Raw genomic sequence first — 25,417 nt, forward strand, 5'->3', positions numbered from 1 at the left:
AAACCGCTCACCCACACAACGCCATACACGCTGTCTGCCATCTACCCTGTACAGTGAAAACCGGGATTCATCCGTGAAGAGAACACCTCTACAAAGTGCCAGACACCATCGAATGTGAGCAATTGCCCACTCAAGTCGGTTACGACGATTAACTGCAGTCAGGTCGAGACCCCGATGAGGACGATTACCATGCAGATAAGCATCCCTAAGACGCACACCTGCACAATAATCATAAAGTCTAATCGGCATCTTGATATGCCACACATCAGATGTCCATGTCGCTGGTCTCAGACGATCTTGGAGGTGAATATACTGGATGTGGAGGTCCTGGTCTGGTGTGGTTACACGTGGTCTGCGGTTGTGAGGCCGGTTGGATGTACACCTTCGGAGACGGCTTATGGTAGAGAAATGAACATTCAATTCACGGGTAACAGCTCTGGTGAACATTCCTGCAGTCAGCATACAAATTTCACACTCCCACAAAACTTGCGACATCTGTGGCATTGTGCTTTGTGATAAAACTTCACATTTTAGAGTGGCCTTTTATTGTGGAAAACCCAATGCACACCTGTGCAATAATCATGCTGTCTAATCGGCATCTTGATATGCCACACCTGTGAGGTGGATGGCAAAGGAGAAGTGCTCACTAACACAGATTTAGACAGATTTGTGAACAATATTTGAGAGAAATAGGCCTTTTGTGCACATTGAAAAAGTCTTAGATCTTTGAGTTCAGCCCATGAAAAATGGGGGCAAAAACAAAAGTGTTGCGTTTATAATTTTAAGTGTATGTTTTTTTTTTAGTAGTTGTAAACCCTACCTGTGAACACTGTAATCTGTGAACTCTCATTATGACCCTACATAGGACAAGCAATTTGGAAATGGATGGATGTCAAATTAAGAAAAATGCTTAAATATTTGAGGGAAAAAAATGGTAAAGGCAAGTATTGGCCAATCTCTTATAAACATGCATCAAACTAATCACTTTATAGCAGTTGTAGTCTTTCTAATATTACATCACAGTTTACTTTTATGTCTTCCCCTTCACATTTCTTTTATTTTTATGCTTTACTAATAATTAACGGTAACAAACAAACCAGTCAATGAAATAAGTCAATAAATAAATAAAGAATGGCCCTGTCCAAAATGGCACACTTGATATGCACTTATGGTCTTGTGGACTTACAATGATTGCCGCATGTGTGTTCATCAAGTCCACAAGACTGTAGGGTGTCCCATTTGTCATTTTAGATTTCAGAAAGGTGCTCACGAGCGCCCCCTTTGCAGTTGATATGTGCCCTCAATGCACACTTTTCCTGAGTTCGCACTGGTGTGAGCTTCACAGCAGACTTCTTTTCGACAGTCAACACAGTGTTATTTCATGAAAGTGAAAAAGTGTGGACTTGTAGGAAGACCACATGTGAATAGGGTGCTATTTGGTTCAGGGCCAATAACACAGCAACTTCAAGTAATTGCAGTTTCAGTCCATTGTATGGTACTATCAAGACCGTTTTCAGAGACTCCATGAGACTGCTTCAACTACAAAGGCAGTGCAAGTATCGTACAGTTTGCAAACTAGGTTAGTTCAAGCTGTGGACCCCTTGATTAACAAGGTGAATAAGAAACTGATGCATCGTTTACACAGTATGTGTTTGTGTAGACTAGTTCTGTGTTTGTGATTTAATACATAAAACTGTGTGTACAATAGATGTAAATTCCCACAAGTTATGATTAATTATTAATATTTGCCCTTTGAGCTAATTCACCACTAACCCTTTCTTACTTTCATTTTAGACCTAATGGAAGAGAGTGAGGAGAGTGAAGAACTGAGTGAGGCAGGGGAGAAACAACATCATGTCAAAAATTGTGTGAAATCTTTGAGTTGCTCACAGACTAAAAGTAGTTTATTGAAAAGAAGAGCTAAAAAGCCTTTCACCTGCTCTCATGTGGGAAGAGTTACACAGTAAAAGGAACCCTGGCAATACACATGAGAACCCACACTGGAGAAAATCTGCACACTTGTGATCAATGCGGAAAGAGTTTTCCGATAAAAGCTTACCTTAAGGATCACATGAGAATCCACACTGGAGAGAAACCGTACTCATGTGACCAGTGCGGGAAGAGTTTTACAATGAAAGGAACCCTTAAGGATCACATGAGAGTTCACACTGGAGAGAAGCTGTACTCGTGTGATCAGTGCGGGAAGAGTTTTGCATACAGACACAGTCTTAAAAGTCACACGAGAGCTCATAGTGGAGAGAAGCCGTACACGTGTGATCAATGTGGGAATAGTTTCACAAGTAAAAGATCTCTTAAGGAACACATGTCAATCCACACTGGAGTGAGACCACACACATGTGATCAATGTGGGACAAGTTTCAGACAAAAAGCAGCCCTTAGGGAACACATGACCATCCACACTGGAGTGAAGCCGTTCGCATGTGATCAGTGTGGAAAGAGTTTCAGAAAGTCATGCACTTTTAAAGTACATCTGCGTCGTCATTCTGGAGAAAGACCATTTACCTGTGATCAGTGCGGTAAAAACTTTTTTAGGTCAGATGCTGAGCACCTGAAAGTTCATACAAAGGAGAAGCCTTACATGTACTTTGTGTGGAAGGAGTTTTAGTCAGTCGGGTACTTTAAAATTACATCAGAAAAGACACAACAGTGTGAAGGAGCATATGTGTTTTGATTGTGGGAAGACTTTTGTTAGAGATGCTGAACTGAAACTGCACCAGAGCACTCACACTGGAGAAAAACCTTTCAAGTGTTCTCACTGTGACAAGAGATTCAGATGGTCAGATTATCTGAAAAAACATGAGAGGATCCACACTGGAGAAAAACCTTTCAAGTGTTCACACTGTGACAAGAGATTCAAATGGTCGAATATCTGAAAAAACACGAGAGGATCCACACTGGAGAGAAACCGTATCACTGTAGTCAGTGTGGGAAGAGTTTCACTCTGTCATCATCTTTACTCAGTCATACAAAAAACAAATGTGTGAAATCATGAACTCATATCTGAATTCTTCTTTGGATCCAGCACATTTAATTGCGACGCTGTGTCCTCACCAAACATGACCCAATAAAACAAGCAATAAAATCGATCTCTTCTATAAAAATCTGCTCTAACCAGCAACAAGCAGCGACAGAACAACAAAACATCATCTGGGGGCTGTTTCATAAGACGCTAGAAAAAAAGCGGGGATTAAAGTCCAAATCCTGACTTGAAACAACCTATCAAATCAATCGGGACTAAAGCGGTTTCATAAATGACCATTTAGGTTCACGCAATCTCACTAATTTGATCCACGTTCAGTGAGTCAAGATAACTAGATGTACACGCTTATTCTTAAGCAGCCCTCAATGTCAATCATGGATCAATCGATCCACCATTGCAAACAGCGAATATATTTGTGCTGTTTAATGCATTTGACACGTTGTGTTTTCCACAGTGCATAATGGACATGTCACAGTTATATTTTTCATTTATAAATATTAGAAAGTCATGCAAATATATACATTTTGCTATTAGGAGTGGGCGAGGCATACGCGAGTGACCTAGCGCTGCTGCGCGCATGTGCGGTAAACAGAATGCAATAGAATAATAGTGCAATCATTTTGAGTAAAATATACATTTTGTTAAAATATTTGTTGTTGGACGTTTAATGTGACAAATGTAGAATGTTAGTCCTACATAAGTGTATTTTTATCATAGCAGTAACTGTAAATTAAATATAAGCTGGCTAATACAGCCCTAATTATACTCAAATGTGTTAATGTATATTCCTCTTATCAGTTAAAATGTAGTCTGATTTCTATTATTCATTTTCATTTTTAATTCATTGATTTTAACTTTTAATTTAGTGTTTTTAATGCTTTAAAGAGCAAATTTAGATTGTAATGTTTTACTGTTCTACTAATAACCATAAAAGGTACAGCTGTCATAAAACCCGAGAGAAAGGCTGCATGGCTAGAAACTGCTGATCAACTGAATGTGCAAGTAGCAACTATGTTAAAATGTTTTAATATATCTTATATAAAAAAAAAGGTAATTAAATTTTGGGCACAATATGTTAAATAAAGTCAGTTGTAGCCTATATTTTTATTTATTTGATCTATTTCAGTTGTATTTTCTGTATACTTTTATTTTTGGAGTCAGTGTTAAATATTAAGTATTAAAATGATCCCGTTCTGTATCGTCGCCACCAAAGTTTTCTTGGTCCTCAAGAAGTGTTCACGGCCGTGGGAAGAAAAGGCACAACAGACACAAAATCTAGAGTATAACTTCACTTCAAATCTTTATTGTCGTACACTGGGTATATATAAGGATACAATAAGGGTGGTACAGGCCTTTCAACCAATAAGATACAGATTACATATGTGTTGAGTATGAGCCAAAAAAGTTAGATGAGGCAAACATATGATCAGGAAATACTGGACATATAAGGAATAATACTGGCAGTGGGACTCTTCAACTTTCAGTAAAGGACAAAGTAAACCCAGTAACCTGGGCCTACAGAGGGCCCCCACCATTCTTCACCGATTGAACTCTATGTATCATCTGCGCATGCGTGTATACATTGAGGTAAAGAGATATAGGAATAGAGAGAGAGAGAGAACACAGATGGGAGGAGGGAGAAAAGCAAGGGGAAAGAAAGGGAGGAAAAGAAAAAAATAAGATAAGATAACACACACACTCAAACAATAAGAGGAAACATCTCGAAGGGAGTGTACTTTTTCTAACAGTCAGTTTATTGTATGCGAGACAGTCAGTGGTAATATCATGAGTTTTTTCGGTCAGTGTTAGAGGAGCTCAGCTTAGCCTGACAGTTAGCCTGCTCCAGACCAGGTTAGTTTCCCAGCGTAAGTTGCCAAGCTATGTTAAATTTGCTTTCTCAAACCAAATTAAGTTACAATAAGTCAGACTAAGTGAAATAAGCCTGGCTTATTTGGTAAACTTGTTTTATGAAACAGCCCCCTGAAGCTGTTGCAGTGAGATTCAGATGAACTCTAGGTTGGAGTTTCTCCAAAATCAACAATATCCAAGAAGTTTTATTCCTGTATGAGTTTACTTCATGATATAACTCAAATCATGATGCTTTATTATGATTTTTGCATTTTGTTCAAGTTATATATAATTTTCTTAAAAGATTGAAGCAGAGTGGATTCCAGTGTTCCATCAACTTCCCTTCGCCGCCACCTTATATCCTTTTAGACCATATTTAATCACCATTTGTTAATTAGTATTATCTTTTAAGTAATTAAAATAAATGTAGCATGGTTTGTTGTTTTGATTGTTTTGTTCCTAGAGAAATTATGTAAAGTATGTATCACTCTTAGTTCATTCACTCTCCTTCATAAAGCAAAGTAAAGCATATTTTTCTACATGTAAATGTTTATTTTCTGTGTTCATATCAGCACGATTCAGCAGAAAATGAAAAACATTTGGAATAAAGACATAGCAGTTTGACTTATTGTGCAATCTTTCCTGTTAATTTTGTTTAATATGATAGATTTTGTTTTGTTGTGATATTCTGAAAAAAGCTTTAAAACATCTTTTTTCTCACTGCTGAAAATTAGATCACTTACTTGTGAAATTAACTGTAAAGTTTTATTTAAGGTAGCCTACATCACCAGCGCAAGCTTTAAAAATAAAACTTCTACAAACAAAAATCTTGACTTTATCTAGTGGTTATTTTGGGGAAAACAGTGGGGGCTATTTTACCCCACTCTTATTTGAAGCTTAACCGGATTTTTTTAAAGAGCAGGTCAGATAAAATTATAATAAAGTAAAACCATCTCCCCTACTTTTCCTCTTTTTCTTTAATTTATTGTGTAGAATGTGATGTGAAAAATATAATCCGAGTGTTTGTAAAACTGTAAGTTATGACTGCCTTTCTGTTAGTGTTCAACAAGTGAATTTGTAACACTTTACAATAATATTCCATTAGTTAAAGGGGTCATATCATGCAATTTCAATTTTTCCTTTCTCTTTGGACTGTTACAAGCTGCTCTTGGTGCATGAAGAAGATCTGTAAAGTTGCAAAGACTAAAGTCTCAAATCCAAAGAGATATTCTTTATAAAAGTTTTTATTTATCATTTATTTACTTATTATTATTATTTACCTTATTGGAATCAAAATTAGGAATTGACAAGAATTGGAATCATATAAATTTAAACAATGTCCAACCTTACCCATAACACCATGTTATTTTTTACTCCTATTCTCACTATTTTAAACACTTTCTTTTCTTTTAAACCCTCACTTACCCTTCTTTGCTTTTGCCCTTTTTAAAAACAACCACATAATCTTATACATGAATGTACTTTTTAAAATTTGTTATAAAACAGTTGCTCCTGGCAACAGGTAGTGTGTCAAACTTGACAATTTGTGAGACTAATATGTTTTGCTTCAAAATCACTATATAACTTCAGTGTGTTTGAAACAGTTAGCTTCTGTGCTTCCATGTTCCATCACAGTGAGACAGAAAATATTCTTTATACCGTATTGATCCGAATATCAGACAATGTTTTTCTTGGAAATGCATCTGAAAAAACGCGGTCGTCTTATATTTAGGATCTAGAAATGTCAATAATACACCCACGACAATAGGTGGCGCCAAAAACGCATAAAACGAGTATGCCATGAAATAAGTAATGTAATGTGTGTTGTAAAGATCGCGAGTGAAAACAAAAGAAAAAGAAAATGCTTACAGCGGCATGAGTCGTGACTGTCATTAGCCTGATGGGACCAAACTTTATCTGTAAGTAATTTTAAAACATTAGACAGTACCCAGATTTGAAGACTATAATAAGATTTCACTTCTACTGTTAATAAAATTTTGGTAGGCTACTATGAGATGAATGGACTAAATGTTATATAATTCAAATGGGCTACCTGTTATTTTTATGGTATATCAAAAAGTGTATATTTTTAAATGTGATTATTGTTGGTACATTTGAGTATTTACTATACTTTCAAAACAAAAATGAAAATAGGAAAAATATGCAATATGAAAATAATTTAAGAAAAAAAAATGTTTTACAGAGAGAGAAAAAAACAACAACAACACAATTTGGTTTTCAAAAAGCCTTTTTCCAAAATGCACATCTGGAAAAAGGGGGGTTGTCTTATAATCAGGGTCGTCTTGATCGGGTCAATACGGTAATAATTTTTACTGTGATACAAGCTGTCAATTAGCGTTGTATTGCAGTTGTGTGTTTATTGTCTTCCATGTTTCATCAGTCAAAGCATCTCTATCTGCATGTTATTCAACTGTGGTGATATCTGATGCATTTGTCCATATAAGGGATTTCCTGGGTGTCACTTGTGAAACAGACAATAAAGTACATGAGTGTTACGCCTGTTTCACACATACTCCATCTGCAGTCCGTTTGCGTTACGTATGCGATGCAGAAACAGCACGGACTCATTGTGCTTTCACACAGGACGCGTTTGCAGTTCGCTACTGATCCGTGGCTTTTTAACACAAACACAACATTTGTCCATTATTTTGATTTAAAATCATGTAAAAAAAAAAAAAAAATTAAAAAGCTTTTTCAGCATTGTGATACTCTATCACAGTACAGTAACAATCTTTCATAGACATTAGTTTAAACTCAAATATAAACAAGGTATTATTTATACATTTGACTTCTAGGTTTGTATAATAAGTTGCTCAAGCAGGCGGCAACACATTTAAACGCAACATTTAGCCTACTTTTCTTGTTAAGCTATCACAAACATTTAAATTTAAAACTCACCACTGAAAGAAACAGCCAACTCTTGAGCCTTTTGCACTTAAATCTTAATTACAAGCAATCCCACGGGTCTTAAAGAACTTTGTTTTTCTGCCTCCATAAAAGTGCATATATTGTTGCCTTGTTTATCTAAAAGTGCCCTTTTGTCTTGTTTTAAAAATAGCCAAAAAGCCACGTGTTGACTGTGAAACACAGTAGCCTTTAATTGTATCAATTTATTGTGAAATTACTGCATTTCCGTGTCAATCCATGTTAATTTTTAGCGCAAACAATGCGCTGTCACTTTAATTCAGCGCGTGCAGCACAGCAAAAATAGACTCGGTACTGTTAATTAATATACAAATAAACTGATCCCGTCCTATCTCGTTGGCACCAAAGTTTTCTCAGTCCTCCAGAAGTGGGAAGAAAAGGCACAACAGACATAAAATCTGAGTATACCTTCACTTCAAATCATTATTGTCGTACACAGGGTATATATAAGGATAAAATGAGGGTGGTACAGCCCTTTCAACCAATAGGATACAGATTACATATGTGTTGAGTATGAGCCAAAACAACAAGTTATATAAGTCATACATATGTTCAGGAACTACTGGCCATATAAGGAATAATACTGGCAGTGGGACTCTTCAACTTTCAGTAAAGGACAACCTAAACCCAGTAACCTGGGCCCACAAAGGTCCCCCACCATTCTTCACCAATTGAACCCTATGCATCAACTGCGCATGCAGGTATACATTGAGGTAAAGAGATAAAGGAATAGAAAAGAGAGAGAGAGCACACAGATGGGAGGAGGGAAAAAACCAAGGGGAAAGAAAGGGAGGGTAGGAGCAAGGCAGCAGATGAGATCTCATATAATAGAAAACATCTGGAAGGGAGGAGGGATTATAGAGAGGCACAAAAACATCTGGCAGAGAGCATAATATAATCTAACAGGTACGTAAACGATCGCTGCACTGCTGCAGATGCACCGCTCCTGGAACGCACTGACGGACCGCAACCGCATTCAGTGTGAAAGCTCTAATCCATTAACATGGGTGCGTAAAAAAATACACAACGCATACGCACTGCAGACGGAGTATGTGTGAAACAGGCATTAGGGGGTAACCCCACTCCATAATGCTCACATCGTCTCATTTTGGGTAAAAATTGAAAAATAATACTAAAGTATTTTGTAATGCAGTAACTTGAGTAGTTTTCCAGCAAACTACTTTTTTACTCTTATTTGAGACATATTATTTTTCAGTACTTTTACTTGTACTCAAGTAAATTATTCCTTTAAGTAGCAATACTTTTACTTAAGTACACGCACTCTCTCTGGGTGAGAGTAGCGTGTATCTGAGTGCGTGCGTCCGGTTTTGTGTGAGAGCAAAGCATTAGGCAGGAGAGGGGCTCTGATGTGGGGGAGGAGCTGAGTAAATTTAGTCTCATGTCACAGAACAGCAGATTCGACTAGGAGCAGGTACAATTCAGATATCTTAAAATATAATTGTGACTAGTCGAAACTAAATTAGAGATATCTCTAATTACCTTTGCGTATATGTGATGCATCTATTGAAGATATCTATGACGTAATTACAGAGATCTTAAATGGAGTTTTGACTAGTCATAAAGTATTTAGAGATATCTCTAATCAGATGTCTTACTAGTGCAATTATAATTGCAGATATCTCTAATTATCATTCTGATAAGTCAAATTATAATTGACTAGCCGAATTACAATTTTAACTATTTGAAATATATTTTATGGATAGTCAAACCAAAGTTTTAAATGCTTAAACGGCTTGCCATACTAGTACAGCAATGAGTATTTAATGCCAAAATGGCTTGCCATACGCGTCTGGTTTTGTGCAAGAGCAAAGGGAATTCGCATGCATACCATTGTGCTCTCGAAATTTGTCATTAAAATAACGCCATACACGCACCGAAGCCTCGGCACAGAACGTACTATTCTGAGGTGAGCTATTCGCATAGCTTAATATATTAACAAAATCATGACAAAAAGGTTTTATAAGCGACATTTATAGCGGTAATTTATGCATAGTATTCATAGTAATCTGTGATACTTTTTATCCTTCTTTTCTTTTTTTTTGCCTCCTTTTAACTTTAAGGAACTTAACGAAAATCTGAGCGATGTTTTTGTGGGTGTGTGTTTGTTGGCTTGTTTCAATGTTTAAAAGTTATTCTTACATTGTATTCAAGTCAAGTCACTGTATTAATGTGAAATGAGTTACAAAGCTTAAAGGTTTGGATGCATTGTTAATGTTTTTCTTTTCAGATTGTGAGAAATAGTACTATTATGCAGTTTTATCATCATTTTCAGACTATATCATGTCTGACTCATATTATTTGATTATTGATTAAACGATAATTCCTATTTCACGTCAACAGCTCCACTTTTCACCCCAAAAAAAGATATCTTGTAATAATGCTCATTTAATTGGTGCAGGCAAATGATCAACACTTTTGAGGTCTTAAAGATACACGGGGTCCTATTATGCTTTTTCACTTTTTCAGCTTTAGTTAGTCTGTAATGTTGCTGTTTAAGCATGAAAAAGATCTGCAAAGTTACAAAGTCCTCTTCAAAAGGAGATATTTTATTTAAAAGAAATTCAAAAACTACAACAAACGACTCGTTTAGACTACAACGCATATTTTCCCGGGATTTGTGATATCACAAATATCGACAAATGAGGTGAGACCTGGTTGAGCTGCACTAGAGAAGACAACGGGTTACACGCTTTCTCAAGGCAGAGAAACTTAGAGCAGTTACAATCATCAGGGTTTAAATAGCGCTCAAATTGATTTGATTTTGAGGGGCATTATATGGCATTATTTTGAGGTGGCTATGGGTAAGGGGCATTATATGGCATTATTTTACTGACAAATGTTGAGAGTGCATTATTGTAGAGGCGCGGAGTGCTGCCAATCACAACACACACCGGCCCAGCTAACCAATCACAGCACCTTTTATATTTCAGAAGGCGGGCAGGCCTTCATTTGATACAGGAACTTTTGGAGCCGTTCCTGCCAGACTGGGGAGAGAGGTGTTGTAATAAAGTAAAATATGTGAAAAATAATGTGTTTTTCCAACAACCTAGTATGAGAGCCCGTTTTAGTACACCTCTAAAACAAATTCAAGACTTTTTAAATGAGCATAATAGGACACCTTTAACTTTTTGTGAAAAAGAAAAATGTTCCATATAAAATGGCAAATGAATAAATAATAACCAATAAACAAAAATACAGCTAAGTAAAAACTAAATGAAGTCTACTTAATGAAATGGAAGTTTTACATTACGATAGTGTTAATCAACATTTTTTTTTTTGCATATCTTCAAACACAGATTCAACACAGGAATTCACCAGTACTGGATTATTTTCATTATTTTAAAAATGTAGATTAGAGAACAGTGAGAACATGAATAATCCAGAACCATGCAGAACAAATCACAAAGATACTGAAAAGCAAGGAGGTTGGTGTTTATTCTTGATTATTTATTAATGTTGCTGAATCGCTCTCATGATTGTTGATGTCAAACACATTGGCTTTTTTTTTATCCGGTGTAGGGCTGCTTGATTATGGGAAAAATCATAATCATGATTGGTGAATCGAGTTCTGAGAATCCACGTATTCGAATATATCTTACCCATAATAATAAGTTTCATTTATATACTCTTAATTATAATGATAATTTTCACTTATATATATATATTCTAAAATGTCTCGTAAATTTGTACTAACTACAATTTAATAAGTATTTCTAACTTCACTTCTTCTTCTACTTGCTCTGGCTCTTTCTCTCTCTCTATCCTTTAAGCAGTGTTGAGTACTCAAGACTCAGACTCGGTCTTGAACTCGGTCTCGAGACCGTATTTTAATGGTCTTGATCTTGTCATGGACTTGTGTGCATTTTGACTCGGTATTGACTCGGACTCGAACATATTAGGAATCGGACTTATTCCCAAGTCCACTCGAGTCCCAATCAAAATATTTCATGATTATTACTGTATCTTAATATTTCTTTAAATTGATGTATGATTGACACATTCAGTGATTGGTGATTTTCTTGTGACATGAGACGTTAGCATAACATTAGTGCAGAGGCAGCAGGACTCAGGTCAGGATGTCTCATAAACTTAACACATTAACTTTTTAAAACATCTGTTACATCATCTATTATTCAGTTTGCATATAAGAGCCCACAAAGAGTTCGTGTGCAGTAAGACTCTAAAAAAAAAAACATTCTGTGATATGTGGCCTTTTTACCCTTAACTGATAATATTTTTAAACCTATATCAAGTAAATAAAATACAGTGTGCATGCCATGTTATATTTGATATACTGTTTGAGTATAGTGCCAATTGTATTGTTTCCACCAAACATTTTACATACTCTTGAAGATTTCTTTAGGTCTTGTCTCAGACCCAATCTCTCTGGTCTCGGTCTTGACTCAGACTCAACACTCTCTGGTCTCGGTCTTGACTCGGACTCAGCCCTTTCTGAACTCGGTCTTGACTCGGACTCAACCCTCTCTGAACTCGATCTTGACTCGGACTTGAATGAGCTGGTCTCGACTACCTGCCTTCAAGCTTTCACGTTCTTTTTCTTTGGCTTCACTTGAAAACTCAGAGACTCTGACTTAACTTTCTACAGGTTTTTATTCAATTTAGATATTTTTGATTCAGACAGTATAATTGTTCATTTTTCGTTATAATCGTTACTAATAATAGATGGGTACAATCCGTCGTAAATGGATTGTTATTAAAAATATACTAAAAGTGGATTTGTATTTCCTATATTTGAAGCTGGTTATTATACTTAAGAATTTTGTTTCCAAGTTATGATTTGTAGTTTCAGTTTTCTATATTCTTCTGAATAAATTTGCATATTACTCCACCTTAACCGTCTGGCTTGGATTCGATTCTGCATCAATGATTATTTTGGTCAATATTGTAATCACGGTTATTTAACATGATTATGACGTGGCCATATGATTTATATGAGTGATTTATGTAAAGATAGTGATACATATCAAGTTTATATTTCCTGTAAATAATGTTGCTATGACATCTACAGGTGCATCTCAATAAATTAGAGTGTCATGGAAAAGTTCATTTATTTCAGAAATTCAATTCAAATTATGAAACTCATGTATTAAATAAATTCAATGCACACAGACTGAAGTAGTTTAAGTCTTTGGTTCTTTTAATTGTGATGATTTTGGCTCACATTTAACAAAAACCCACCAATTCAATATCTCAACAAATTAGAATACTTCATAATACCAAAAAAAAAAAAAAACATTTTTCTTCTGGAAAGTATGTTAATTTACTGTACATGTACTCAATACTTGGTAGTGGCTCCTTTTGCTTTAATTAATGCCTCAATTCGGCGTGGGCATGGAGGTGATCAGTTTGTGGCACTGCTGAGGTGATATGGAAGCCCAGGTTTCTTTGACAGTGGCCTTCAGCTCATTTGCATTTTTTTTGTCTCGTTTCTCCTTTTCCTCTTCACAATATGCCATAGATTCTCTATGGGGTTCAGCTCTGGTGAGTTTGCTGGCCAGTCAAGCACACCAACACCATGGTCATTTAACCAACTTTTGGTGCTTTTGGCAGTGTGGGCAGGTGCCAAATCCTGCTGGAAAATGAAATCAGCATCTTCAAAAATCTGGTCAGCAGAAGGAACCATGATGTGCTCCAAAATTTCTTGGTAAACGGGTGCAGTGACTTCACCATAGGACAGCTTCTCCACCATTCCTCCAGACTCTAGGACCTTGGTTTCCAAATGAAATACAAAACTTGCTCTCATCTGAAAAGAGGACTTTGGACCACTGGGCAACAGTCCAGTTATTCTTCTCCTCAGCCCAGGTAAGATGCCTCTGACATTGTCTGTGGTTCAGGAGTGGCTTAACAAGAGGAAAACGACAACTGTAGCCAAATTCCTTGACACGTCTGTGTGTGGTGGCTCTTGATGCCTTGACCCCAGCCTCAGTCCATTCCTTGTGATGTTCACTCAAATTCTTGAATCGATTTTGCTGCGGCTGCGGTTCTCTTGGTTGGTCATCTTTTTCTTCCACACTTTTTCCTTCCACTCAACTTTCTGTTAACATGCTTGGATACAGCAATCTGTGAACAGCCAGCTTCTTTGGCAATGAATGTTTGTGGCTTACTTTCCTTGTGAAGGGTGTCAATGATTGTCTTCTGGACAACTGTCAGATCAGCAGTCTTCCCCATGATTGTGTAGCCTAGTGAACCAAACTGAGAGACCATTTTGAAGGCTTAGGAAACCTTTGCAGGTGTTTTGAGTTGATTAGCTGATTGACATGTCACCATATTCTAATTTGTTGAGATGTGAGCCAAAATAATCACAATTAAAAGAACCAAAGACTTAAACTACTTCAATCTGTGTGCATTGAATTTATTTAATACACAATTTGAGTTTGAGTTTGAATTACTGAAATAAATGAACTTTTCCACAACATTTTAATTTATTGAGCTGCACCTGTACATTGTAGATACCAGCGGAAATTCAAACAAACAAAAAAAGTCCTCAAAATTATTGAAAATAATACACTGCCAGTAATTAAAAAAAAGCAAAGGACAAATACAATAGAATAAAAAGATACAAATGAAACAAACTGTGCTTTAATGTAAAGTTTCAAGCAGTTTACAGCCTACAACAGAAATGAATAATCAAATGTAAAATAAAACATCATAGTCTTCACTATAAGAATTAAAAAATGTTGTTTCTTATTAAAGCTACAAAAATCTTTCACTCAAGAGCAGTGTGTGATTTTAAATTTGTCTTATGTTGTTTGATTAATAAGCACTCATTCGCAGCAGGAAAATAGCCCGCTGTCACTTTAAGAGCCACATATATTCAATTTACCATTACACACGTGTTTTCATTGTCAACTCTTTACGTTAATTTATTAGATGACCAACGAAGGTATACATGAATAATCACTAAGTGCAGCATTTTGACACATTTTTGCATGTCTTTGACCATTTAGGCGCGTACCTTGAGCTAAAAGATGACTTTACATGTGCGTGTTCTGTTCCGTCTCTGAGCGCATATATGTTGCTGAGGAGCAGCGCAAGTCCTCTTTCATGCTTTTAAAAACATGAATAAATATACTTCGATTAATTTAATTCAATTCAATTCTAGTTTATTTGTATAGCGCTTTTTACGATACAAATCATTGCAAAGCAACTTTACAGAAAATTTATTTTCTACAATATTTAGTAGTAGCTTATCAGTGATGACTGTCAGTTTATGTGCATACGGCAGAAATGTTCGGAAAAATCAATAAAAGACGTAAACAAACAGACGATTAACACTCTTAACAGCAGTTATGCAATCAAACTTATAGCAAAATGTAGTAGTTCTGTATGTTGTCTCTGGGTTAGCATCATCTGAGGTCCTCTGAGGGGGCTGGCATTATCTCTTCTCAGGTGTTCTGGATCCAGACTGGAGCTTGTGAAAATCCTAGTTACCTAGGTTATAAAACCTGTGGCAAAACAGAGAAACAAATAGAGACATAATCAGCGTAGCTGCTGTTCCAGCCAAGTAAAATTAATTAGTTTAACCCCAAGCTAAAGAATAATAATGCACATTTGATCAGATACAACTGCAGTCACAAATTATGAGATGCATTATTTGAATGCTTGGCAAAAGAGGTGTGTTTTTAATCTAGATTTAAACAGAGAAAGTGTGTCTGAACCCCAAACATTATCAGGAAGGCTATTCCAGAGTTTGGGAGACGAATGCGAAAAAGCTCCATCTCCTTTAGTGGACTTTGCTATCCTAGGTACTATCAAAAGTCCAGCGTTTTGTGACCTTAGGGAGCGTGATGGGTTGTAGCGTGGTAGAAGATTAGTTAGGTACGCAGGAGCTAAACCATTAACCCTTTCGCAAGTGAGTTTAAAATATTCAAGCTGAGACTCCGGCGTGAGTTCTTTTTCAGGCGACCGTTATTTAGAGTGTACCTCCTTATTGTTTCCATGGCGACGCGTCATGCTTGTCATGTGACACACCAAAGCCAAAATAGATCTGTATGACACATGGATCGCTTTTATTTCGCTATATTTTATATCTCTATATGATATCAATAAAAACGTAGTCAGATTATATTTTGTAAGGGTCATTATTGCCTTTCCCATAGACATCATTGTGTATTTTACAAACTGCAAATGTATTTTTTTTGCTAGTACTTATGTGTTTTTAAATATCTGAAACCTAAAATATGGTTGAAAACACTGAATATTTGTGATAATATGTCCAGCGCTCAGCGCGTCTGATCTGGCTCTGCGCCAGCCAAAGCGCGAAAGCGGATTTAAATTCAGCAGTTGATGACGTGAGGCACTGAAAGTTCTAATCACACCGGTGTGATCGTACGCTTCAGGGACCAGCCAAGACTGATCACACCGGTGTGATCGTACGCTTCAGGGACCAGCCAAAACTGATCACACCGGTGTGATCGTACGGTTCAGGGACCAGCCAAAACTGATCACACCGGTGTGATCGTACGCTCCAGGGACCAGCCAAAACTGATCACACCGGTGTGATCGTAAACTTAATAGGTAGCCAGTGCAGAGACTGTAAAACTAGGTAGCCAGTGCAGAGACTGTAAAACTAGAGCACCTATCATGGAATTTTTAAATTTACCTTTCATGTAGTGTGTAACATAGATCTAAGTGAACAAAAACATCCTGCAAAGTTTGAAATATGACAGTGCACCGTATATAAAGTTATTGTCTTTCAAAAAGTAAGAGTCGACTCTGAGTCATTTTTATGAATCGTTAGAAGTTATTAATAATTTTCTCTGACTAGATGACGTCAACTTGTCAAGTTATTTAAATACGATACGCCCCACTTACTGCGCTCCAAGACGCCAGTGAAAACTAGAAAACATCATGGCGACGAGACGCTGTGTTCCGAAGTGCGAGTCAAAAGCAAACTTTTTTTCATCTGCCCAAGGATGAGCATTTGAAGACTAAGTGGCTACAATTCATATATACAACTGTACCACAGAAGTATAGTCCGAGCCTTGTGCTTTGTTCACGCCATTTTGAAGACGATTGCTTTACCAACTTAAATGCAAATCAAACTTGGATTCGCCAGCCGGCTGATATTGAAGGAAGGTTCAGTTCCAAGTGTATTTGCATCAGCTTCCTCTCTCCGTATCACAACCTGTAAGTGTTATTAATAATTGTTGCTTTTACGTTTTATGTAGCATGCTTAATAATTGTTTGGCTTGTTGTGTAAGCACCGTTTAGCTTCTAGGTCTTCAATGACAACTGTATTGAGATATGTGAATTGTTTGTCGTTGTGTTGTCTGATCAGTATTTTAAAAGTTGCAAATTGTTTCTGTGTAGTTGTAGCCCCAGTTAAATAACTATTACTATGTTCATTTTTATATATGCTTTCTATCTTTTCAAAGTACATGTAATGTGTTTCCAGGTAAAGCACATTACTGTCTTACTGAAGTAGTTCTAAAAATTCGCAGTGAACCTAAGAATATGTCGATTATTGTAGACTGACGTCGTTCTAATTACTTTGTTTAATAATAAAGAATTGTAGTGTAGCACACAGACTTTATAATTATTGTGAAACTGCTGTTTATTGTGCTGCACTGGCAGTTACAGGGTTAATGCGGGAGAGAGTTGAGTGATTTCGGCTGGTGCTCCTGTGAGCGTCTTTTGTCTGTCGTTCTTCAAACATTACAGTAGACATATTTTGGTTTACAAACTGTATTGTTTAATCAGTTAGTCACGTTAACACTCGGCTAACGTATCCACCTAGTGTTCACAGTTTAGCAGCTAAACTTTAGCTGTGGGCACGATTCGCTTGCATAAGTGTTTTTGTATTTTATGTCATTATAAGAACGGATTGATTATATTATTGTTTTATGTAAAGGTACTTTGTCAATGGTAGCGCTGGCTAACTGGCTCAAGGACTCATCTCTGTGCCAATCACAAGAGGTTTGGCCAGCTGACCAATCAGAGCAGAGTAGGCATGAGGAAGGGAGGGGCTTGCTCCGAACTTGCTTGGAAACGAATCGTTTCCTAATCATTGGCAAATGACTCTAATATTAAATGTATATTCTGAGAAAATTACAATGTTTTCTGACCTTAGATGCATGTAAACCTGATGTAGGGGACTCCAATACAATATTGGGACACTTTAAAATACCATATGACCTGCTCTTTAATAGGTAGCCAGTGCAGAGACTGTAAAACTGGGGTAATATGATCATATTTTCTTAACCTTTGTTAAGGACTGTAGCGAGATTAATCAAGCACGTCCCATTTTGTAAAAGTCACGTTACACGATTTTACTGATTTGCACAGGAAATTGGGCTTTTATGGAGGAACGAAAGGGCAGCGCTGCAAAATGGGGCGGAATGGGGCGCAATAATTGTTTTATCTCGATTATTGTATTTTCATAATTGTTGGAGGCCAAAATCGAAAACCGTTTTTCGATTAATTGCACAGCCCTAATCCGGTGTGCAATTAATATTTTCTTGGGCAGTATGAGAAATGTGTTTTATTGGACTGTCCTTCTTTTAATGCTAAATATTTCTGATATTATGTCACGGTTTACTTTTATGTCTTCCTCTTCACGTTTCTCTTATTTTTATGCTTTAATAATAATTAACTCTAACAAACAAACCAGTCAGACACACAATTATTTGTTATATTTAACAAATAATCTTTGAAATGCCTTTCCCAACAAACTGTTTGTAAAATTGTACGTAACTCCCAGGCAGGGAAGATTTACCACCACCAAAGTAATGCAGAGCTTTGCTCTAAACTCACTTTTAATCAGGCCAAAAAAAGATCATGACATAAAGGGCTTCTCTTCCTTTTCATTTATAGACAAACCTGTCTCTCCATTGCATGAAAGTTTATTTGGGGTAGCTGACCTTACAGTATTCTGTAAGTTGTATTTCAACTACTGCTTTGTTTACAGTGCTAACCAAGGAAACACAGTTTTGCTGCTGTTCCATAAATGCCACCTGCTGTCAGAGAGTGAATTTGCGTTCTCTTTCAGCCTGTCTGCTGTTTTTCCATCTTTTAAGTAGCATAATTTCACAAAGATAAAGACCATTCTGTTTTTGCTTCAGATTTTGAAATTACATCAAATTTAAATAAGAAATTGCCATGTATGTAGAATCTTTCTTTGGATCATGATTAAAATGCAGTGGTTGCCTCTAAATTTAAATGGCTACAGAGAGTTCGGCCTGTAATGGAGCAAAAAATTTTCATTTTCAACCTATCTTATCTCTTTCTTTAAATAAATATTCACTACATAATCCTTGCTTATGTTTCATTTTAGACCTGATGGAAGAGAGTGAAGAACTGAGTGAGGCAGAGGAGAAACAGCATCATGTCAAAACTAGTAAGACATTTTTGAGTCACTCACAGACTAAAAGTAATTCATTGAAAAGAAGAGCCAAAAAGCCTTTCACCTGCTCTCAGTGTGGGAAGAGTTACACATTAAAAGGAACCCTGGCAATACACATGAAAATCCACACTGGAGAAAATCTGCACACGTGTGATCAATGCGGGAAGAGTTTTCCGATAAAAGCATACCTTAAGACTCACATGAGAATCCATACTGGAGAGAAACCGTACTCATGTGATCAGTGCGGGAAGAGTTTTCCAATAAAAGCAAACCTTAAGACTCACATGAGAATCCATACTGGAGAGAAACCGTACTCATGTGATCAGTGCGGGAAGAGTTTTGCATACAGACACGGTCTTAAAAGTCACACGAGAGCTCATAGTGGAGAGAAGCCGTACACGTGTGATCAATGTGGGAAGAGTTTTACAATGAAAAGCTCTCTTAATGAACACATGAAAATCCACACTGGAGAGAAGCCACACACATGTGATCAGTGTGGGATGAGTTTCACAAAAAAAGGATCTCTTAGGGAACACATGACCATCCACACTGGAGTGAAGCCGTTTGCATGTGATCAGTGTGGAAAGAGTTTCAGAAAGTCATGCACTTTTAAAGTACATCTGCGTCGTCATTCTGGAGAAAGACCATTTACCTGTGATCAGTGCGGTAAAACTTTTTTTAGGTCAGATGCGCTGAAGGACCACCTGAAAGTTCATACAAAGGAAAAGCCTTACATGTGTACTTTGTGTGGAAGGAGTTTTAGTCAGTCGGGTACTTTAAAATTACATCAGAAAAGACACAACAGTGTGAAGGAGCATATGTGTTTTGATTGTGGGAAGACTTTTATTAGAGATGCTGAACTGAAACTGCACCAGAGAATGCACAGTGAGGAAAAACCTTTTAAGTGTTCTCACTGTGACAAGAGATTCAGTCGTTCAGATTATCTGAAATCACATGAGAGGATCCACTCTGGAGAAAAACCTTACAAGTGTTCACACTGTGACAAGAGATTCAGATGGTCAGATTATGTAGAAAAACATGAGAGGATCCACACTGGAGAGAAACCGTATCACTGCATTCCATGTGGGAAGAGTTTCACTCATTCATCATCTTTACTCAGTCATACAAAAAAAAGAAAAGAAAAATGTCTGAAATCATGAAATCATATCTGAATTCTTCTTTGGATCCAGCACATTTAATCGCAACACTGTGTCCTCACCAAACATGACCCAATAAAACAAGCAATAAAATCTCTTCTATATAAACAAACATCAACTGAAGCTGTTAGTTATCGTACTGAAGCGGAGTGGATTGTAATGCTCCATCACCTTCCCCTACCCAACTTATGTCATTTTAATTAATGTTTAATCACCATTTGTTAAGTATTATCTTTTATGCAGTGATTAACATAAATGAAGAATAGTGTTAGCATAGTTTGTTGTTTTTTGATTCTCTTGTTCCAATGAGAAATTATGTACAGTATGTATCACTCTTAGTTCATTTACTCTCTTTCATGAAGGAAAGTAATTTTTTGTACATGTAAATGTTTCTTTGTTCATATCAGCACGATTAGAAAAAGAACAGTTGGAATAAAGACATAGCAGTTCAAATCCTTTCCTCTGTTAATTTAATTAAATATGATATTTTTATAAATGTTTTGTTGTTGTGAACAATATTTCATATTTGTATTAAAATTTACTGTTGATTTTGCCTCCCAGTAATGAAGCTGTCACAAAGCATTCAAGGATGTTCAAAAGCATTTCCAAGGATGCTGATTTCTAGATGCCTCTGAGATGGCAAACATGGTTTGTGTAACATTAGCAACACACTGTTAGCTGTTTGCTAAAGTAGTCACATTGTAGAGAGCGATACATAAATGCATTACCATTCTGATACATTAATGTATACAAATGCCGGCGCATTTGTTATACCCATGAAAAAGGGGAGAGAATTCATTAGTCACACTCCATGATGCTTGCTAACGATAAACAATTTTCCAAAACATAAGCTATTGTCAATGTACCCTCTTTAACATTTTTATTTTATTTTCTATAATCAATCATACCAATTAGTAACTAGACATTTAGGCATTTTATAAACATCTGGAAATCACTTCTCTTTTTAACCAGATACATACAGTAGATATAAACTAGCACAAACAATTCTAAACAACATGTAAATGCTCTCTTTTAGGAATTATTTTATTGGAAAGTGCATAGATGTCTCAGACTCTCTTTGTTAATTAGATTTTCGCAGTTACATTTCTCAATATATTCACATTTTTTCCAGTAAATCAAACAAATAGAAACAAAATTAAACATTAATTACGAGCATGCATACTAAATATGAAATGCTAATCGCTGAACATCTGGGCTCTCACCATTCTGTGGGCTTCTTGCCATAATACTCAAAATGGAGCTCAGTCAGAGCTTACACATCTCTGAACTAATTACACTTTTCAACATGTTAATTAGAACGCAGTCAATATCATAATGACATCTGCACTGCCTAAAACATAATTTACCATAAACTCTTACTATTTTAACAAAGAATTAAAATGAATAACTGAAAAGGGGGAGAGAATTAATCAGTCACACTCCACAATGCTTCTCCACAGTGAACTTTATGCATATTGGAGAAACACTGCGAGTTCTCCCCCTAGTGGTTGACAAGGCAGCAGCAATCGATAACAGAACTTGTTGGACTAAACTAATCGATCGCTGATTTACACAAAACTACTTAAATAACATATTTACACTTGATGAACCTTTTTAAATGGATTCATATATAACGTGCTCTGGACAGTTGGACATTACGGTGTATCAGAGGTAAAAAACTATATAAATACTGTTCAGTTTCTTGCACAGACCGATCATTTTGTGTATTTAGACCTCAGTGTATCATCACAAGCCGCAGGGTTTAATTTGGTTTTGTCTGTTTATTTTATTTTTTGACTCTCAAAGCCATGTAGCCCATTGACTGCCATTATATGACTGACAGACTACAATGGTTTGAGTTAAAAGTCTTTGTTTGTGTTCTGCTGAATAAACAAAGTCACCTACATCTTGGATGCCGTGGGGGTAAGAAGATAAACATTGAATTTTCATTTATGGGTGGACTGTCCCTTTAAGGTATTTCAAATACTACTTCACACAAAATCATGATGTTCTTCTCTTTAAATAACTAAACATAACTTAATGCAATTAATAATTAAATACATCATGCCACTTAGGACAAGCAGGAACAGACAGTGATGAGAGATACTTCAGAAAATCACATTAGATCATCTGAACTTCATACTGATTGTTCACACAGCTGCTCTCATTATAACATTCCGTTGTGGATGCAACAAAACCGCACTTGTAACACACATCTCTTGTGCATTTACCTAGGAGAATAATTCACAGGCTTTCGTGTCAGACCCCATGATTTAGGGTAATGACCTCTTAAACACTTCAACATTTTCCACCAAGGCATTTCACCTGCACTTCTTAAAAAATGGACATCACAATTCAGTAAATAATGTTTTACATTTTTTTATGAAATCCATATGTACCATCCATACGTGAAAAGATTGTTCAACCAGTTCTAACAAATAAAAATAAAACATTTAATCAAGCAGAAGTTAATTTACGTTTACATTATAAATCTACAGTATACAGTAGTGTATAGATAGTGAAGAACAGAGAAGTTTGTGTTTATTCCTGATTCCTAATGATTGTTAAATATGAAAGTTTTTTTTTTTTCTTCAACAAATTGTAATGAAATAAGACTTGAGAAAAATCAGGAGTAATCAACTAAATATTATCTGATCTAAGTATTTTCTTATACAAATTAATCAAAATTCATTTTACATATATTTGATTTATACAAATTAATCAAAATTCATTGTAATATTGTATTTCAGTTGTCTGGTGGTGCATTAGTGCTCACTTTGTCCTTTCCCTATATATTTTTATGGCAAAATTAACTCCCCCCATGACCCTATATAGGACAAGTGATATAGGCGGATGAAAATGAATATTTTTTTAAATTTTAGAATTCATGGAACAGAACGGGGAGAGTGAAGAACTGAGTGAAGGAGAGGAGAAATGGCATCATGTCACTGGAGAAAAATATTTGTGGAGAGCCATTCATTCTTACCCTAAGTGTGTAAAGAGATTTGCAAACAAAACAGGCCTTAAACATCACAGTCCATAGTGGAGAGAGGCCCTTCACATATGATCAGTGTGGGAATAGTTTCACACAAAAAGGACACCTTAATGAATCCACGATGGAGAGAAACCATACACGTGTGATCAGTGCGGGAAGAGTTTCAAACTAAAAGGAGCCCTCAGGAGACATGCACACTAGTGAAAAGCCACACACGTGTGATCAGTGCGGGAAATGTTTTACACTAGAAGAATTCCTTAAGGTACACATGAAAGGTCACACTGGAGAAAAACCACACACGTGATCAGTGTAGGAAGAATTTCCAACATAAAGAATACCTTAAGAAACTCAAGAAAATCCACACTGGAGAGAAACAGCATACATGTTGTAGTGATTTTTGCTGTTGCCAACCTAGCGAGGCGAAATAGTGTACCCTTACGAAAAAGTAGTATACTTCAAGTTTATTTTACTAAGTATACTTAAGTAAAGTTCAAGTATAGTTTTAAGTATACTTTATGTAGCAAGTATACAAATATCAGTGTTCTAGTAGTATACTTGTAAGTGTACTGTTTCAATACTTCTTGGGACTAAATTGGCACACTTTCTAGTATATAAAAGTATACTTTTAAATATACTTTAAGTATAACAGTAGCAAACTTTGAGTACACAACTACCTCTATGTTTGTAGTTTGTACTGCAATTATACTGAAAGTGAACTTATAGATATTCTGACAGTTTACTAATTAAATACTTTGTACACTTTGAAGTATAGTCTCAGTAAACTACTAGTTTAGTAGTTTTATACTACAAGTATACTTATAAGTTTGCTTTAAGTGAACTTTACATCATACTTTAAGTATACTACTATGTCCCTATTTAGGTTTTAATGTGTATATATTTTGTTACCGTAGTGACATTTGGTTGTCTTTTGGTGCCTCAAATAGAACAGCAGGTGTTGCAACAACGAGAAGAGTTAACGGTGGTGAGAAGTCTTTGATGCTTGCTTCGTGAAGGAGAAAGATTCTGCCGCAATAATGCTGGACGTCGACCTATATAGTGGGTGGCTCCGCCCCTAGCTCAGCATTATTGCGGCAGAATCTTTCTCCTTCACGAAAAAACCATCAAATACAGAGCCACCCACTATATAGGTCGACGTCCAGCATTATTGCGGCAGAATCTTTCTCCTTCACGAAGCAAGCATCAAAGACTTCTCACCACCGTTAACTCTTCTCGTTGTTGCAACACCTGCTGTTCTATTTGAGGCACCAAAAGACAACCAAATGTCACTACCCCACTGATTCTTCCAAAAAAGTGCTATCTTTGCAGGCATGAGTTTTTGAATGAAACAAAAATCGCTTCTTTTCCTTTACAAAACAAAAACAGAGCTTTTCCTTTTAGCATGTTTCGTAAACCCCTGGCATTAACTGAAAAAAATCTTATTGACATGAACTTGAAAGAGAAATAAATGTAAAAAACCTTACAGTTAAATGAACAATTAATAAATTGGAATGTAAGTGCTTAGAGAGTATAAGGGTACTCTTCCAACTTTTCATAAGACAGTCATAAGTTGTAAGACTTGTAAGTCTAACTTGTAAGTCTCTATAATTTAATTAACCTAATTATGGGTTAGTGAAGCAAACAGACTTTTCATATCAGATCATACTATTGCAGATCTCAATCACCCTATAAAACATGGTTTAATGTTTGATTTCTTTACCATTCACTATTGCCTTGACTCCCACATAGAAGGCCCTCTTGCTTTCTTTATGTCCTTTGTCAATCGCAGGACAAAAGAGATTCCATGTAGATTCCTGTCTTTGATCGTGAAGTCTTCTTTGAAGAACATCTTGTTCTTTTTAAGAAAATAATTTCCCTTTGCTCCTTTCCATGTGAGGTTTCGAGCTGTTCTGGAAGCAAATCTTATTATTATTACTGGCCTTGGTTTCTTTCCCTTGCCGCTGTCTGCACTAGGTCTTCCAAGACGATGAGCAATCACCCTAGACTTGACATTATCCTCAGTCTGTTCAGTCAGCCCCTCTAAATGCATTGCAGATCTCAATCACCCTAGACTTGACATTATCCTC

The 25,417-nt window shown here is 36.3% G+C and overlaps 1 protein-coding gene across 4 annotated transcripts in view; it reads left to right on the plus strand.

The window, feature by feature from the left end:
- LOC109047778 (gastrula zinc finger protein XlCGF57.1-like) overlaps positions 1–21,333 on the plus strand; it is a 33,774-nt gene extending 12,441 nt beyond the window's left edge. Inside the window, exons 1-2 of one of the 4 annotated variants that reach the window (XM_042756154.1) lie at positions 9,460–9,722; positions 19,113–21,333. In XM_042756154.1, coding sequence (XP_042612088.1) covers positions 19,118–20,341 — 1,224 coding nt within the window. In that variant the 5' untranslated portion in view covers positions 9,460–9,722; positions 19,113–19,117 and the 3' untranslated portion in view covers positions 20,342–21,333. Of the gene's footprint in view, positions 1–1,794; positions 2,538–9,459; positions 9,723–10,616; positions 11,242–19,112 lie in introns of those variants that run through there. The other 3 variants (XM_042756153.1, XR_006159962.1, XM_042756152.1) reach the window with 3 other exon arrangements.
- Positions 21,334–25,417: the final 4,084 nt, after the last annotated feature.

The sequence above is a fragment of the Cyprinus carpio genome, unplaced genomic scaffold, assembly GCF_018340385.1.
Source record: "Cyprinus carpio isolate SPL01 unplaced genomic scaffold, ASM1834038v1 S000006809, whole genome shotgun sequence".
NCBI lineage: Eukaryota > Metazoa > Chordata > Actinopteri > Cypriniformes > Cyprinidae > Cyprinus > Cyprinus carpio.